Below are 19,337 nucleotides of genomic sequence, written 5' to 3'. Positions count from 1 at the left end.
CAGGAACTTTTCTTCGAAATGTTTGGCTTGAAAAAAAAATCGGTGATACATTTTTGTTTTCTTTGTTTGTTTAAATTGTTGCGTATGTCCGTACGAATTTTTCTTACGGCAGTTATTTCTCCGTAATCGTAACCTCTTTCACTCATGTAATCCAATAAATGTTCCACAGATTGTAGTGCAGTAGAATGTGAAATTGTATTTTCTTCATATTCTTCGTTTTCGGTATCATTACTTGCGTTTGATTCAGTAAGAAGTTCAATCATATTTTCGTCAGTTAGACATGGAAATCCTGATTCACGTTCGTCGCTTTTAAACCACTCTTCGACATTTTCGGCGTCCACCGATTCGAAACCTTCGATTTCTTTAACTTCCTCCATGATGTTATCGATATTATCGATGACATCATCGAAGCTTTGGAAAAGTGTGATTCCGAAATGATGCACGGATAATCCGCAAACTGGATAATACACCCACGGATAATCGGGAGTATACTGTAAAAGTTTTGTAACCCTTTGATAAATTAAGCTCACATTTTTTTTTGCTTCTTTGGCCATAAGTTAAGGTACCGGGACGATTTTAAGTGGTTTCTTCCACCTTTGGCTAACGTGTGCTAACCTTATTTTTCTGCATTGAACATTTTTCTTCGACCCATCGTCTGTAACTCAAGTGAAATGTTTTGTTGTGCTAGATGCTGAAGCATGGTAGGGCTGGTGTGCCCATGGAAGTCATGGGACTGATGCTGGGAGAGTTTGTCGACGACTACACTGTCAGGGTCATCGACGTCTTCGCCATGCCCCAGTCTGGAACGGTGAGTTAAGATTTTACATAATCAAGTTAAAGTTTTCCTGTTTTCCTGTCCAGGGTTCCCCAGTATACATCAGTCAATATATATCACGATATATATCCAATATTTATTCTGAAAGTATCATGATATTTTGATATTTCCAATATTTATTTTTTCAACTACAGGGGTCGAAGTGGTCCTATATATCCTATATTTCCTATATTTTCAAAAAAAGCATGAAAATCGTCCTATATTTCCTATATTTTTCAAAAATGTCCTATATTTCCTATATTCCTGTTTTTTATCCAATTTATTTCTTTAAAACAACAGTAAACAAACTATCTGACTTCGGATTTTTCGTCGAAAGTACGTGTGCAAACGAATTTCAAATCAAAAAAACGCAACTCACTAAATCCTGCAACAGGCATCTTCTCTCATTGGCTACAGCAGTATGACGTCACTGTAGTGGGTGGGGTTTCGAGAACGAATTCTGAAGTTGGTTTTAGAATTTTGCGTTTGGCAACAGCAGTTGGTTTTGTTTTCCAGCATGGTTTTCGGTTTTTGTTTTCGCAGGTATTTTTGTGTTCAGTGCATTTTCTGATCGGAATGTTTTAATAGTCTTTTTGCAATCTTTTCTTTTTGTGGAATTTTATAGAACAAAATATCTGTATATTTGTGGTACAAAGCATTGGTTATTTCCTGTTAGTTCTCAACACAAAGACGGTTTTTATTTATTTATGTAAGCTATGTTTGTGACACTTCTATCCCTGAAAAAATTGTGAGTTGCTGTATTAATTATCAATAAATTTCACTTTGTTCTTTTTTTTTGTCTACAAAGTACACTTTTTTCAAAAATTATTCTTTCAACTACAGGAAAGTCATTTCAGGTGTAAGTTATAATTTTGTTTGAGGGTTTTTTTTAAACAAAATCATTGATGAGAATAAATAAATAATATATATGTATTATATCTTTTTTCATAGCGAAACTATTCATATAATGTGTCCTATATTTGTCCTATATTTTTTGTGGAAAATGTCCTATATGTGACAAGTCGATCACTTCTACCCCTGCAACTACAGTATTTTCAATATAAAAAGTATATTAATCATAGTAAAATTGTTCATTTATTACTGAAAATAACCAAAATATTATGTACAATGTTTTTATGATGTATTAATATATCATTAATATAATGAAGTAATATAATATACTCCTATTTTACTTGTATTTTATATTCATAAAATTATTGTGTAATGCAACAATTTTAATTCATATTAAAAGTGCCTAGTTAAATGTTAAACATTGCTCAGAAAAAAGAAAATGTCTTATGAGTGTGCACCAACTAATGTATTTATTTTATTTCTGAGTCGTATATCTGTAAAAGTAGCTAACAGAAGAAAAATGAGTAAGACAGCTAATGCTAAATGAACTCCATTAAAATTGATAGAAATTTAAAATGAAATATTAGATATAAGTAATGAAAGAAGCCTTAATTTTAAGTGTACATATTGTAATTATAATATACGAAAATAAAAAGTGATTTGAGGATGCATTTACTATTTGGAAGATTTTAGTTTGTGCTAATTGAAAGTATCAAATATATCAAAATATCGAATATTTTCGAACCCCGGTGAGAATCGAAGTTGCCTATTGTCTCTCCAAAGTTGTCCTAGTCTAAGCAGCGTTTGAAAAACGCTGGGATGTTTTGAAAATGTGTTTATCCGATCTGGGTTTTAGATGAAAAACCAAGGCTTTTTCGATTCTATTCAAGAATAATTTTAATTTCGTTCTTTATTTAAACATTGTACCAAACTACTGCTTTGTTACTTATATTTTTCATATAGCTATAAGGTAAATGCACCGGTAGTGGCTACTTCAAGGTTTTTATTAACCGACTTCAAAAAGGAGGCGGTTATCAATTCATACCGTATGTATGTTTTTTTTTTTTTTGTTTGTCCACTCACAGCGTCTCACCTTGTGGACCGATTTTGATGATTCTTTTTTTAATGGATAGGGGATGGCTCAACTTAGGTCCCATTACTTTGTTTGGGCATATTTGTTCTTTAGAAAAAAAGTTATGGTCAAAAAACACTAAATTTCATGCAATTTCCCTATTAAATTGATTAAATATAAAACCCATTGTTAGAAAGTTTGGTGCCATACAACAGTAACATTAATAGTAATTGTAGTGATAATTTTGAATGAAGGCTTCTCTGAAGCAAGCATTAAGTATTTTCAGTGTCATTGCTCTATCATGGGGATAAACCTAACCTGGAAGCGAGGTAACGCAGTGATTAGGATCTGCTTAGCCTTCTCAATGCTACTAGGTTAGTTTTGCCTCAACTATATAGTAGCATTTTTATCGTTATAATCTATGCCAATAACAGATGATCTGAACTAAGTAAGGAGATACAGGTTTGCATAAAAAGCAATTTGTATGCTGTGAAATTTAAATTAGTTAGGGAAAACGCAATATTAAAAGGGTTGTAATTAAATTAACACACAAATGAATTCCAGGGACAAAGATAAATTTTTAGTGTCAATCGCTTAAAGTTTTAGGCGTGTTTTTAGTTGTTGTTTTTTTTTAGTATGGAGCATTTTTATGAAAAAATAAGGTGAAGTTTCGTTATGGATGGTAACTTCTCAATATTTCTGAAATACATTTACACTAAAAAGAATGAAATAAAAAAATTTTGAAAAAAAAAAAAAATAGAACCGACTTCAAAATTGCTCTAAAAAGTGAAAAATAATTTTATCCTTTAAACACCAACGATAATACTTTTAAACGTAATTTTTGAAGTTGGCGCAAAAACGATAGATAAAATCATTCACAGCCATAACTTAACTACAATTATAAATTTAACTAGGCCCAGTTTCTTCACTACCTCATACATTATGCATTGATAACAGCATATTTGAGTAACGATATAAATGTTTCGTTCCTAACTTTGGATGATTTTCTGAAGAAAGTATCAACGAAGCATGGTTACACTGGATTTTGTTCTTTGTTTTTGCGCCAACTTCAAAAATTACGTTTAAAAGTATTATCGTTGGTGTTTAAAGGATAAAATTATTTTTCACTTTTTAGAGCAATTTTGAAGTCGGTTCTATTTTTTTTTTCAAAATTTTTTTTGTTTGAAAAAATAAGATTCCAGGTTTTCCAGTGGATTCATATGCACGTTTGATGCTGGAATCCATTGAGAGATCTTTAATCCTATTTTTTCCTCTACATAAACCTTGAAGTGGCCACTACTGGTGCATTTACCTTACATATTTTTTAAACATTCATCTATTTTTATTCAAACTTAATGTAAAAATACTGAAATTAACAAGAAACATATGAATTGGAGGAAAAAAAAAAATCTTTTTGTGCATTAAATATACACTGGTGGACAAAATTAAGAGATGGAAGGCATTTTCACACATTTTCAATAAAATATCACATAAAACCTGGACAGTCGGTTGCCATATAATAGCACTATGGTGCTGGTGTCACCGAGATGAGTTTACGTATTCTCGTGGGCATTGCTAAGGCAGCAGGAGGTATAAAAGTCTGCAGCCAGCTTCTCAGCTCATTCCATTCTACAACACAGTAACGATTTGTGTTGTGAATAATCTTGTTTTTGTTGATTTTTGGGTGAAATAAATGAACATCGTTTAGGCGAAGGTATGAGATGGAGAATTGTGGGTAGACTCGAGGCAGGACAGTCCTAATTTCCGGCTGCTTAGGGAATCGGGTGCAACTCCAATCATTGTGTTTCGAATTTGTGGAGTCGGTTTAAAAGCAGCGGAAAGTGTCAAGAAGACTGGGACAAGATTGTATGAGAGCAACAAAGCCCAAAAAAGACCAGTATTGGTTGCTTACAGCCTAGCGCCAGAGGAAGTCTACAGCGACATAACTGTCTAGGGACCCTGCTACTGCCACAGTCACATTAGTTTCAAGGAAAACAGTTGCCAGGAGGCTCGGGGAAAGAGGATTGTGTGCCAGGAAGTAAAGCTCAAAACTCGCCGTCGCCAAATGCGATCAATTTTCAAATTTTGGCGACCATTATTTTCACTTCAGTCGCCAATGTGGCTACCATTCGCCATTGCAACCTTCCCAGACTTATGACCTTTCCCCAAATTCTTTTGTCCACTAAAAGTTCGGCTGTCGGGTCGCCAGGGATGAAGGAGGGAGGGGGGGGGGGGGAGTATTGTCCAATTGTGCTATGTGTTCTTGTTCTGAATAGAAAACAAAAATCGCAATCACGACGGCAAATTCGTTACAAAACTTCTATTTCGAAAACTCGGCTTTCTTTATTAAATAATTTAAATTAAAATAAAGTTCGGCTATCATTTTTTGAGATTTGGCTACCATTTTGTGAGGATCTGGTAGCCATTGGCTACCAATTCAAAATTTGAGTTTTGAGGTATACCAGGAAGCCCGGCATTTGCACCGTACTCACTCCCTCCTACAAAAGAGAGGAGGGAAAATGGTGCAGACAGCACCAATACTGGTCACACCTCCAATGGGCTATCGTTCTTTTCACAGACGAGTCCAGATTCTGTCTAGAATCTGATTCTCGGCGAATATTCATATGGAGGGAACCTGGTACAGTAAAACCTGTAAAGTTGACCACCTTTGTAAGTTGACCACCTGTCTATGTTGACCGCTTTTGTCAGGAACGGAATTTTTCCTATCTTACGTAATAAAGGAAAACCTCTGTAACTTGACCACCTCTCTATCTTGACCACTAATGAACACCAAGTTTGGTTTGGAGTATTGTAAAAAAAAACCCGTTGTAAGTTGACCACTTGGTTTATTTTTTTAAACTTAATGTAGCAAATTATTTTATTTTACATTATTATTTATTTTATAGCTTTCCAAGAATATTTTCGATGCCAGAGCAGCATTTTACCAACTAAATAAAACAGCAGCATAACTAAACTTTCCTGTGAGTTTAACAACATGGGAAAACTACTAAGAACCCTTTATTCTCCAAACTTGTTTTTCTTTTCTTCTATTTGAGATTGCCTTTTGTACTCTGCTCAATGAAAACATGCGTCAGTAGAAAAGTACAAAGTATTTTTTTTCCAGCTGCAATATTTTGTGGCAACACTGGAATTGCACTAAAGAGTAAAGTTAGTTGCATTGCAGTATTTCTGGTGCAAGGGATTAAGAGATAGGACATTTTCATTTTCAACTGCCTTTTTGAACTATGAAAGTCCATCTTGTTGTTCTTTGTGTTATAGTTTTACATAAAAGAAAGTTAGTTGAACTTGAGATTGATAAAAAGTATGAAATATTAAAATTAATTGAAATGGGAGAAATCCAAAGAAAATTAACTAGTGTCTAATAAATGCGCCAAACTTCAATAAGGAATTATTTTGTTGAACAATAGATCATCATGGTTATAAATGTATATGAGAAAAAAATAAAGCGAAAAAATTGTTATTTTTTGGATAGCTATGAATTTTTAGGAACTATTAATATCAAGCAAGTAACTTTTCATAAACAATAAGATATAAGATTTTTTTTAAAAATAAATTTACTGAAATTTTAAAATTGCATGACACATTATACGTCGTTCTGGGAAAATAATCTCTAAAAATATTTAAATAACATTTTAAATTATTGTTTCAAAGTAATGCTAAACAATGAAAGTGAGTTGAACAGAAAGAGTAAGTGTCAATTAGTCGAAAAATGAATGCATGGTGCAAGAATTCCAAAAAAAAAAAAAAAATCATTACCCCCTTTATAAGTTGACCACCTGTCTAAGTTGACCAGCAAAGTACTGCACCGCAAGTGGTCAACTTACACAGGTTTCACTGTATTCGATGCCATCCCAGTAACACCATGGAAAGGGACCATTAGGCTGTTGGAGGATTGAGGGTTTGGGCAGGGATCATGCAAGATACCCGCACAACACTCCATGTGTTTGACACTGGTTCCGAGAATGCCCAGAAGTACAGGAAGGAGATTCTACAACCCTATAGGTGTCTTTTCAGGAGTGCTGTTGGCCCTGAATTCGTTTTTATTTACGACAATGCCGACCACATAGGGCTGTCCGAGGTTGAGGAGTGTCTGGAAAGCAAAGATATTCATCGAATGGATTGGCCAGTCAAATCTTCTGACCTTAACCCTAATGAACATGCTTGGGATGCTCTTGCAGGGTGGCGACAGATCAGGGAAAAGTCAGGGAATTTTGAAAAAATAATCAAAAATCAGGGAAAATTGATTTTATGAAGAAAAAAATTTTTTTTTTTGCATTACGAAATTAAGTACCCTACGAATTTTCCGCCAATTATCTGTTGAAAATAAATAAATAGATAAATAAATAAATAAATAATAAATAAATAAGATTAATGAGGTGCAATTATACACTGCCGCATATTTGTGCATCTTTTTTCCTCAACGTCAAAGTATTGAATCTTATTAACCACAGGATGAAATTCCTAAGATTGCTTCAGTGTCTGTTAGGTTGTTTAGTTTACCTAGCTTGAAATTTCCTTTTACGCTTTCAATGCAACGTAAAATAAGCAACTATACAGGCAAAGAGGAAACCTTCATTAATGCCTTAGCTCCTTCGCCTTTATTTCCATTGTCTCGAAGTAATTAGCATACTGTAATCATGATTTCGCGAAGAAATCTTTGGTTTTTGAGTTAATACTATAAAAGCTTAAAAGTTATTATTTCTTCGCGTTTTTAATTTAATTGCTAAAATGAACTAATTGCTTTTTTTTTCTAGCATTTCAAAGTTGTTTGTTATAAAAGCAATCTAAGATTCTCTTTCGTTACATACTGAAATCATTTGAAATAGAGTTAACTTGTTCACTTAAGTAAATTTCTTTATTTTTTTTATTGTTAAATTAAAATGCTGTATTCATTCATTAAAACCTATGTTCTTGATTAGAGAAAAGGTCCCTATGAATGGATGTCAAAAGGTTTCATCTGTTTTGCATAAATATGTCAATTAGTTATATAAAAACAACTACATTACTTCTATCATTTCACTTTTGCTTGTTATTCTTGCAACAATTATTATACTGTTTGAAAATTTAGTTAAAAATAATTTCAATTACTTTTTAGTTCTATCATAAATACACATATGTTTTTAAGAGTGATTTTAATAGTTTCTTAAAATTCTTATGCTAAGTGGTTTCTGAAAGTTAAGTTTTTTTTTTTTTTTAATTTTCTATAATCTTTCCATGTATAAAAATTTAATATACTGTTTTGTAGGTCCCCCCCCCCAAAAAAAAATTGACTTGATATGTTTTTTTTTAACCATTTTATTAAAAAAGTAACTTCTTTTAAAAATGTATCTTTAGTTCAACAACTTTACACAACTTAAAACGTTTAAAGTACTGCATTTTATACAAACATACAATGGATTTCAAGTAGGGCAAAGAAAGAAAACCATTATCATTGGTAACGTAAATCAGGGAAATTTGGTGAACTTAATCAAGGAAATCAGGGAAAAGTCAGGGAACTTTTTTTTTTACAGTTCCTGTCGCCACCCTGTACTCATACACACACATACACACAACTACCCACACATTCCTGTCTGCACACAGACACAAACACATATGCCTACACACGCATACACATACCCCCCACACACACATACACATACCCCCCCACACACACATTCATACACACAAGTACCCACACACTTATGCCAGCACACAGACACAAACACACATACACATAACCCGTACACCCCCCAAACATACAATTTATACAAACATACAATGGATTTCAAGTAGAGCAAAGAAAGAAAACCATTATCATTGGTAATGTAAATCAGGGAAATTTGGTGAACTTAATCAAGGAAATCAGGGAAAAGTCAGGGAACTTTTTTTTTACAGTTCCTGTTGCCACCCTTGTCTCTCGAAACCCCACCCAAAACCATTGAGTAAAACCGTACAAGCCTCACTTTCATTGCCATCTTTCATCCTGAAATTCAGTCCACATTGGACTTGTGGCAATGACTCTTTGCCAATGAATGGCACTTGAGCACTTTAATTTTTGCCTTGCACACACTATTGTCGCACTATAAGTTATATCCCTACTGGATTTCATTTTTTTTTATCCAGTATTTCTCGAGGTATTTGGGAAAATGCTTTCCATCTCTCAATTTTTTCCACCAGTGTAGTTAAATTACTTTTTTGAAGTATGACCATGCAAGAAGGAAACCTTTCCCTCTATTTAAAGACAAAAATTGTGAGTAACATTTTACAAAAGTGCTCATTGTACTCCCAAAATACATAATGTAGTAATATATTTTTGCAGTTTGTTTTTGTAACCTTTAACTATATTTTTGAAACTGAAGGGCAGCATAAACCTTAAATATGAACGATACTCTGTTGTTTTAAAATTCATTGACTACTTTTGGCAGGCTTTACAGTTGGATGCCTACTTTTGGCTTAGTTCATGTGAAAATTGTAGCTAACTTTTCACTTGGCAATCTTGCATCAAACTACTGTTATGAAAGAGATTCCCTGTTACAGTTTAACAAACCATAATAATTGTAGACTTTCATCCAAGTATTTAAAAATAATAATAATAATAATCTGTATGCAGTTCTAATATCTGATTCTAAATAAATTGTCCAGAAAGGAAGAGGGTAACTTCTTGACTTTTTATTAATTGATAGAAATGTAATATTTAGTTTGTTTCTGAAGTAAATCTTAATAATATGTTGTAAATTCTGAGCAGAAGAAAAAAAAAACACGTTATTCAGATAGTGGGGGTTTTCTGTTAGGCCTGACCGAAAATCCTGGGCAGGTTTTATTCATAAGAATGACCGAACTGTATCAATGTAATTTTTCTGTAAATAGTATACTGTTACCTCAGAACAACAGTGGGATATCATATTGTTGTTTCTGGGATTAGATGACTTGCGGTTGCTCTGAGGGAGCAATATGTTAGTTTCATGGAGTATTATTTTCAATCTTTGATAACCATTTGTAATTAAATTTTTGATTGTTTTAAAAACATGTTTTGACAGTGTTATATCTTTTTGGCATATTACACATATGTTCGCTTACTTTTTTTATTTTGGCAATGAATTAAAAATGAAGTATTAGCTAATAAATAATAATAAATTACTTCATCAGCTGCTTTTGCATTGATTCACTTATCTTTGATTGAAAAAGTTTTTCTATTTTAATTTCTTCTAATGCAAGTGCCCTTTGAAAATAAAATTAATAACTTTAAAAAAAAAGGGTCCTCCTATCCTAACGAAGTCTCCCATTCCACTCAAGCTTTTCAATTTTAACTTCTGTTTATGTATAAGTATGCATTTGTGACCGTTTGATGGTTGTCTTAATGCGCAATTTGATTCCCTAGGGCGTCAGTGTAGAAGCAGTGGATCCTGTGTTTCAAGCGAAAATGTTGGACATGTTAAAACAGACTGGAAGGTATGTTCTATCTTTATCGCTGGGGGCTTAAGAACATGTTTGTTTGATGCTACTTGGCTTACCGAAATGGGAAAGGTTTAAAGGGCTGCCGAATAATGTCTTCTATTCAGGGGCCAGTCCAGAATTTTTATCTCACTTTCCATTTTTGTAAACATATTACATCAACTTTATATTTTTATGTAGGAGGAGGACATTCTGTTTTTGCGAAAGTTTTTTTTTTTAAATCTAAATCTTTGTTTAAGAAAATTAGATCAAACTAAAGTTCTAATTTTTCGTTCGAACGGTATAATGTCAACCTATTTTGAACATGATTCTATTTTTTTTAGAGGGGGGGGGGGGAGAAAGTCAAACGAAAAAATACCCCACTAAATTTCATTTAATAAGCTGTGAACTGGTGGGGTTTAGAAAATTATTTGAACATTGGCGATCCAAAAACAGATGTTAAAAGATTCTGTAAATACTTCGTAAGTGCTTTTTGGCAAAAATCGGATAAAAATAAGTTTTAAAAAATGAAATAGGTATTACTCTTGTGATTTTCATTCATTTTAGCATTCTTTTTTCCAAAAAATATTTCAGTCTTTAAAAAGTAATAAAGAGGTGCTTCTGTACTCTACTTTCATTACTACATCTACTTTTCATTAGGTACCTTAGTATAAGCAAATTGGATGATATCATAAGTAATACAGAGTATGTTTGCACATGCATTGCAAAAATCAAAATGTTCATAACTGCCAAAAATCAGGGTTCGTAGGGGTCATGGAAGTCCTGGAAAGTCATGAAAAAAATTTAGCGAATTTCGGACCTGGAAAAGTCATGGAAAATTGAAATTTTCTTTCAAAGTCATGGAAAATTATTTAAAGTCTTGAAAAAATTACCGGGGCAAAGAAAAAGTAACAGTTGCTGTAAGAGCATCAGAAATATTGAGTGATTCAACAGTCTTACATATTAAAACTTTAAAATTGAACGATCCCAAAAACAATTCTGAATTTTGAAATCTCATTACATCCGCTTCTGTCGCAACCGCTCATCTTTTTTTGCAATGTGATTTTACTACTTGGACATCACTCATTTTGCATTTACCATTATTTTCAAGACTTTTTCTATTCTGTAGTAGCGAACTTGCACATTCTTGATTTTGCCACGCCACTTAAAAAATGCAGTTCAATTCAGTCACTCGTAAAAACTTTATTACTAAATTTATCAGAATTTATCTCAATTTGTTGAAAGTTTTAGAAAATGAATATCTTTAGTCAGGTGATAAAACACAAAAATAGGGGAATTCTAATACTCTAAAACAGTACTGCCCAACATACGGCCTGCAGAATTAATCCATGCGACCCACTGCTACGTTCAATGTCAGGAATCAAACCCTATGTTCAGGAATTTCTGAACCTACTAATTCATATGCATTTGAAAATGTGCAAATAATTAAATAAGTACATTTGAATCAAAAGATTTATTCGCTACTGAATGTTTTTCTTTCTTTTTTTTTTAAATGTAAATATCTGGTTTAGAAACATGAATTTACTAAAGAATGACTTTTCTTCAATGAACCAAAGTACTGTCAAGCTATGTGTATGCTTAAATGCACTGCTGATGCTAAAAGGCAACCTTTGAAGCAAATTTATTGAAACTTAGTAATGACTCATTCAACTTTTGTCTATTTCATTATCATTTTACCTGTTTATAAAGATTATTAGACATTTAAGCACCGTCATATTTCATTCACTGTAGTTTTATTTAAAGCCCTTAGTTAGTTTTACTAAAAGTTATATGATGAAGACAAATAAAAATAGTTTAGTTTTCAGATGTACACTGATAATTTTTCAATCACAAGTAAGTGCTTCGATGAGGTAGAAGCATTCACGTAGAAGTTTCGCTAATGCTCATTTCCAAAAAATTTCCAGTTTAAAATAGTACTATTCTCTTCATGTAGCAGGTCATGAAGAGACCTGCTACATGAAGTTTATGAAATCATGAAAAAGTCTTGGAAAAGTCATGGAATTTTTTCATCCGAAGGCAAGAATGTTATTTCAATAGATTCTTCACTTTTGTTGAAGCAGCTGTGCAAACCTATCCTGGCAGCATCATAATGCTGTAACTGCATAGCCTTTACAATCCTGCTAGGTTAGGTTTGCCGGAACTGTAGTACCTCTAGATAACTCTTTTGTCTTGTCGAATCTAATGCTTGGATAAACAGTACAATTTTATTATTAGAACATTTCTACATCAAAAATAAACTAAATCCAAATCTTTCTGAAAAGCGTTTACAGTAGTCTCGAAAATGGGAAGTAATTGGGGCTCACCTCACCTGCAATTACTGAAAACTCGGATTATCCGGAAAATTCTTTTAGATTTAAAATTTACACTACTTGGAAAACATAAGGAGGAACAGCTTTTACTTCCTTTTATAAAACAAAACATATTCCAAAGGGATGTTAACATGTTCTTTTTGTGGCAAATTAGTGTAAATTATACATATCTAGTTATCTCGAAGATTTAATCTATACTTAAAACTTAATCTATATTTTGTAGTCTATGAATATTTCGTGGCAGAGGGAGTGTTAAAGCAAACCTCTCAATCTATTTTTATTATGTTCTGCACATAGTTAATGAGTTTTACAGTAGCAAAAAATTTGTTTTCTTATTTTAATGTAAATTTAATTTTTAGCTGCTTAAAATTTAAATGAAGCGCCTCAAATTTAGCGGCCCCTCGAATTTTCGTGACTTGGATTTTCAATGCTCTCTACTCTACTTGTATGTTGACTTTAGGCTTCATTCTGATGCAACATTTAGAACTTCAAACTTTTGCCAGATTTTTTTTTTTTTTTTTTTACGTTTTCACTTCTCTCCCACTCAATATCACATTGTTGGTATTCCTTATCTGCAGGAAGAAATAATTTTTTTTTTAGAAAAATGATCTTCTCAGGCCATTTATAATTGGGAATCTTTATTAATAACAAAGCTGAAAGTCTGTCCGGAGGATGTCTGGATCTCAGTGATGCGCCTAGACCGTTCGGCCGATTTTCATGAAATTTGGCACAAAGTTAGTTTGTAGCATGGGGGTGTGCACCTCAAAGCGATATTTCGAAAATTGGATGCGGTTCTTTTTTTTATTCCAATTTTAAGAACAAAAATATCATAAGATGGACGAGTAAATTATGAAATTATCATAACTTGGAACCGTAACATGGGCACGAGCCAATTGGCGAGAAAATTCACCACACATTATTTGTAAATATACAGGTGAACCAAAAGACCTTTTATTTTTTCTGTTACGGGCAAAGCCGTGCGTGTACCACTAGTATGAATATAAAAAAGGATATTGACAACCATTTTCTACTAAAACTGTGCCTGGATGACTAAGAATTTGAGATGTTTCAAAGTGTGCTTATTTTGTGATTAAATCTTAACCAGATGATTATTTTTCAGTTGAATCTGAATTTTACATACTAACATATTTTCAAATATACACAAGTGACCTAAAGTAGAAAAACTGAATTTTCTAAGCAAAAATTAAATATTCATGATCTCTAAGCACGTATCCAATGCCCAACTCATGCTGTTTATCTGAAAAGGAGTTTCCTTATTAATTTATATGACTAGCTTAATTTATATGTAGGGGAATGTGGTGCAAAGTGAACTGGTGAAATATTTACTTTACTTTTAACGCCATCTATCTAGTAATATTTGAACTGTGTAGCAACACATGTACCTTTTCCAGGCAAGAAAAAATTCCCTCTGAAAATCAAATATAATTCAAGCAATTTACAGAAACGGATACTCATATTGTTAGATATACAAATCAAAAATTATTTTTGGTAATATTAAATGATGAAGTTCTTGTTATTAACATATTTTAAACTTATTTGTATATTAAATACTTTGTACAGTACATTCAGTCAAGTGTATACGGGGCAAGTGAAATAGTTCATTTCACTTACTTATTAAATCTTCAAATCACTTAGGTATTCATTTATTAATTAGTTCATTAGCATTTCTCCATTTAATGAGTCCCTTAATTATTCATTATTCACTTATTTTCTTATTAGTTCACTATTTTATTCACTAATTGATTTTTTTCTCATACATTATCTTATTTAATTATGTCTTTGCTTATTGTTTCATTTTCTTTTCATTTATTCATTTTTTTTTCTTTTTGTATGTATTTATTTACTCTTTTATTCTATCAAAAAACTTTGAATCAGTATTTTATTTTTCGCTTTGGGGGCATTCCAAGGTATTTTTGACATTTATGTAGAGTCCATAACATGACGTTTTTTCCCATAACTTTTTAATTTACTGTTTGATTAGCATATTATTTTATTTTGATCTTTTCTTACCAACACACCAGCTCAAATTAAAATAATTTGCAAATCAAACGGTAAATTAAAAAGTTATGGCAAAAAAGGTCACGTTACGGACTCTACATAAATGTCAAAAATACCGTGGAATGCCCCTTTGACGAGTGAAAACTTTCCACCATTTTTTTGGAGGTGCAAATTTTTTACCAAAAATAATGTTTCAGTACAAGTTTTATTGTAAAATAAATTATTTCTTTTTTGTACCGTAATTTCTAGAACAAATTTCCAATTTGTTCATTTTGAAAAATGTATAAGTTATCTTCACTGTTTCACTTTGTCCCACATTCCCCTACTATTTGGTAAGCACAAATGATTGTTTAAAAAAAAAAATCTTTTCCAAAATTACTGCACATGTTACTTACATAAACCCTAGAACTACAAACCCATTTTTTTACTATATAAACATCAATCCGGCAGAAATATTACCCATGGGTTTTTGCTCGTAAAATCATTCTGAAAGCTAAAATCATCGTTTTTTTTTTTTTCCCCCCCATGCCAAAAAGAATGTTGAAGAGTAAATTCAATTTTATCTAGGTTTAGTTGATGAAAATACAAGTTGAATAGCTTAAAGTGCTGAAAACCCAGTTTACCTGGTGTAAGTTTCTACCCCGGTTTGTAGTTCTAGGGTAAAATGAGAAATCAATGTACCAAGAGAAATGTACCAATGTTTTTTTTTCCCCCAGATACAAATGTTTCATGTGTTAACCTTTTATTATTATGTATTATCCAGTTTGTTCCACACAGTATGTGATTTCTTTATAAAAGGCTACGTCCAGGGTTGAGATTTTTCCAGCTTTTGCCGGAATTCCGGCTTTTTCTGTTGATTTTTTAAATCTTTCCTTCTTTTTTTTTGCCTCTTTCAAGCCTTATTTTTCTCAAAACTCGGAAAAAAATGAGATTTTTAAAAATTTTCAGTCCGATTTCTTAATCTTTGTATTTTTTCCCCTCGAATCTTCATCCTTCTCGATATCTGCCAAACTCGTATGTTTTGGAATCATGCCAACGATGTCAGACACGCCAAAAGTTGCATGCCTCGGTTGAGTTTTCAATCTTTTTGCATCCTGCAAGTATATCAATTATTTTTAATGTTAAGTGGTTTTTTACTATATGCTATCCTATATCTGCTTATTTTATTCATCATTTGCAATAATATTTTTATTACTTTATTTTAGAAAAAATGCAAAAGTTAATCACAAAAATGTGGCTTAATACCCACAGCCTCGAATTTTATTGAAACTTGGCATGGTTACTTTTTTTTGTGTATTTAAGAAAGTGTAAAAAATATTTATTGTGAATCTCAAACGGTTTAGGCTTTACAGCGTGTTAAAAGTTTTGTGATTTCATGAGGCAGCTGCAAGTTGTTCTTTTGATTCTAAAATCGTATTAGGAAGTTTTAAAAACAAATTTTGGGTTCCAATGCAAGGGAAAAGATAACCAATTGTTTATATACATACATATATATATATATATATATATATTTATTTTCAATTCTTGCTATGAAAAGTATGTTCTACCACATAAAGAAGTTTTAGATTTTTCTCTCTGTTGAAGTTTTTACTTTACTAACAGACCTAATTTTAAAATCTATGTTCTCACTCGTTTAAAACCATAAACTCATATGTTTTTAATGAATTTTTTTTTATTTCTCTAAAAAATATAAAAAGTTGACACTATTGCGTGATGCAGCCAAGATTGATCTCTGACTCCCCCAACCCTTTGTTCAAGGACTCAGGGGTTAGAAATTGTTGCCTCTTTTACAAAATTTAGATTTATTAACTCTTGCAAAAAATAGTGCAATTTAGCAAATTGTACAAAATTATTACTTACTAGCTTTTACCCACGGCTTTGCTCACGTTGATGTAGTTTTTTTCAATCGATTCAAGTTAATGGTCAGCACAGAGAGAGGTCAAATAGTTACCAAAAAATGGTTTCTCCCCAGTTTCGCTGACATTTAAAATGGCCTGCCCCTTTAAATGTATCAAAAAGTATGATTAAAACTGAAAATCAGGGGGAAGGGGAGTAAATGAAATGTCGGTGAAACTGGAAAGACACCCAAAAAATCACATAAAAGAAATCACGAAAACGTTCAGGAGTTCTAAAGAAGTTGGTTTCGGTAATTCTCAAAAAATCCTATTCGAGTGAGGTCAATTATTCTTAAATAAAGTGAAACAGTTTCCTTATAATCCCGATCTCCGTCAAATAATATCCAGCGCTACATCGGCTATCTAAATTATTGTGTAATCTGTAATGTATAGCTTCTTACCGGAGATATCGTCGCAAAATATGGTCAACAATCACTACAAATCCTGATTCTAATAATGTCTCTTTAGAGTGAGAACATCAAACCTTTAAAATCACCATTCGAAGGAAATCAACTGTTTCTAAATAACGTAAACGATCCTAATTACAATACCAAAAAGTTCAGAGTGAAAATACCATTAAAATCAGAGTAAGGACAACAGTTTTTTTTAAGTTCCCATTTAAATGAGGAAATAGTACAAAAAACGTCTCATTTCGCAAAGAGAAAAATCCACAAAAGTCTCTATTAGAATGGTCTCTATCAGCGTTTTCAAATAACATTTCCCTCTGATGATCTCAGTCATAATTATTTCCAAAAATTTTCATCAGTACAGGTCCGATAGGATAAAAAAACAAATAAAAAAATAAAAACAAAATAAAAGAAAGAAAGAAAGAACAATATTCTCCATTGTTGCCATTAAAATAGGTACATTAATTCCACAAAATCCTAATTAGCATCATTAACCCTTAAAAATACACACAGGAAAAAGAAAATGAAAAGTTTCATAAAAATTTTAAATAACTCGCCAATGCACTAACATAGTCACCTGGTAAATTGGAAATAAAAAATGAATTTGGTGGATTAATTTACATTTTAAGAGTAGTTTTAATGTTATTTAACTGTGTTGCTTCACTAATTTGGCGGATTAATTTCAACTTCATTATCTCATAGTACTTAATGATCTTTTTACCAAAATTAATTTGGCGGAATTTTTACATTTTAATAGAACTTTTGTAATAGCTGTAGCGCCCAAATTTTTGAACACTCGTCCCGAACACGTTATCATAACTCTTCCTATCAAATAAGTTTTTAAAATGTCATTTTGTTTAGTTTCATTTTATATTTTTGCAATTAAAAGCAGCGTTAAAATGCAAAAAAAAAATAAATCCAAATCCATTATTAATCACCAAAGGACCACAGTACCATACATTCGCCAGAGACTTGCCAAGTTTATGAAACTGCGAAAATGTTTGGTTAATCTATATTCATAAGATATGATTTTTAATTTCGAACAGAATATAAAAAAAATGTTTGCATGTATTTGGCCATTCCTGGCGAAAAATAAATCTTTATTCGACAGTAACTGGGGGTAGAGGGGCCGATTCTATTTCATAACTTTATTTAGTTACCAGATAATTGTACGTAGCAAAAATGTCCGGCGTTGCCTGGGTCTGTAATAATTATGAGTAACAATCGCTACTTTTATTCGTTCTCTGCTGTAACTGAAATAACTCAAAACACACCGCTTTGACGTGATTAAAAATAGAGCTCCTTTCTAACCCATAAAAGTAAAATGGCAATAAGTATGAAGAACAAAATAGTACTCTTTTTAGAAACGAAAAAAAAAAAACGATACTTAAACATATACAAATTTGAGGAATTTCCAAAATATGAAATTAAACTTCACTTGTTTAAAAAGATTTAACTTTTTTTTTCGAACATAGTCTAAAACTTTCTGTATATTGCTATTGAAGTACAAATTTTTAAAAGACGTAGCCGCCTGTAATCCCTTATTGCGATTTAAAATGTTATTCAATTTGCATTAATCGTATTGGGATACCTTAAATGAGACTGCCCCTCCCTATTTTGTAAAACTGTGTGTTACTCATTTTAATCGAAGAGATAGTGTCGCCAAATACTGAGATACTTCTGGTGATTATAAAATGTTGCTACCCGAAATATTTCCAATAAATAGTAAAAATTTGGCAATTGTTTGAAAATGTGCACAAAGACAAATTAATGGAAGTTTTTGTGCTGTTTATGGATTTTCTTGATTTAGTTGGCGAATAATTTTACGTGTTAACAAATTTAAAGAAAGAAATATTAAAGAAATGGCGATATCTGGTTACATGGTGAAAACCGAAAAACAGTATTGCATATTCTTAAGCTTCACAAACAGCGAGAGTTGAAAAAAATTGCCGAATGCCTTAGCTATTGAAATGATTCCACAAAAAAAGTTTGGCTAGATTCCTACTGATCGATTAAATACCCAGTCAACACAAATAGTTTTTAAAAAAAGCATTGCCTCAAAGTTGCATTAAAATGGAAAATAATCAGCCAAATCCATGTATTATTTGCCAATCTTGTGCAAAAATCTTGCTTTGTGCAAGATTTGACTTGAGAAAAGCCTTGAACGGTCATGAAAAGCAAAGATAGTCAACAATACAACAATAGTCGCTATCGACAGGGAGTTGAGATGATACACTAAATACTGTATTGAGTTAAGGAAAGCCTTCGAACATGGAACTAAAAAGCGCATAACTCGTTTTTTATTCTACTTAGAAATTTCGAACAAGTACCATCTTCTGCAGAAAAATCAGAGCTTTCGATGGACATATAATGTAAATATGTGCAAGTATTTTTTCAAATATACCAAAATTGTGTTATATTGCCCCCCTAAGGGGGTTTTGAGACATTTCAAAAAAAAAAAATTACTGACTGTAATGTTTTCATTGTTTTATAAATATCCCTAATGTATGCACACCT

At 32.0% G+C, this 19,337-nt stretch overlaps 1 protein-coding gene across 1 annotated transcript in view; it reads left to right on the top strand.

The window, feature by feature from the left end:
• The window catches only part of LOC129232784 (26S proteasome non-ATPase regulatory subunit 14), a 62,485-nt gene that overhangs the window by 9,538 nt on the left and 33,610 nt on the right, over positions 1–19,337 (top strand). Inside the window, exons 4-5 of the mRNA XM_054866887.1 lie at positions 689–808; positions 10,117–10,187. Of these exons, the coding sequence (XP_054722862.1) occupies positions 689–808; positions 10,117–10,187 (191 nt within the window). The remainder of the gene's footprint in view (positions 1–688; positions 809–10,116; positions 10,188–19,337) is intronic.

The sequence above is a fragment of the Uloborus diversus genome, unplaced genomic scaffold (genome assembly GCF_026930045.1).
Source record: "Uloborus diversus isolate 005 unplaced genomic scaffold, Udiv.v.3.1 scaffold_14, whole genome shotgun sequence".
Classification (NCBI taxonomy): Eukaryota; Metazoa; Arthropoda; class Arachnida; order Araneae; family Uloboridae; genus Uloborus; species Uloborus diversus.
Note: the sequence above shows the minus strand (reverse complement) of the source record. Positions and strands in the feature narration are given on the sequence as shown.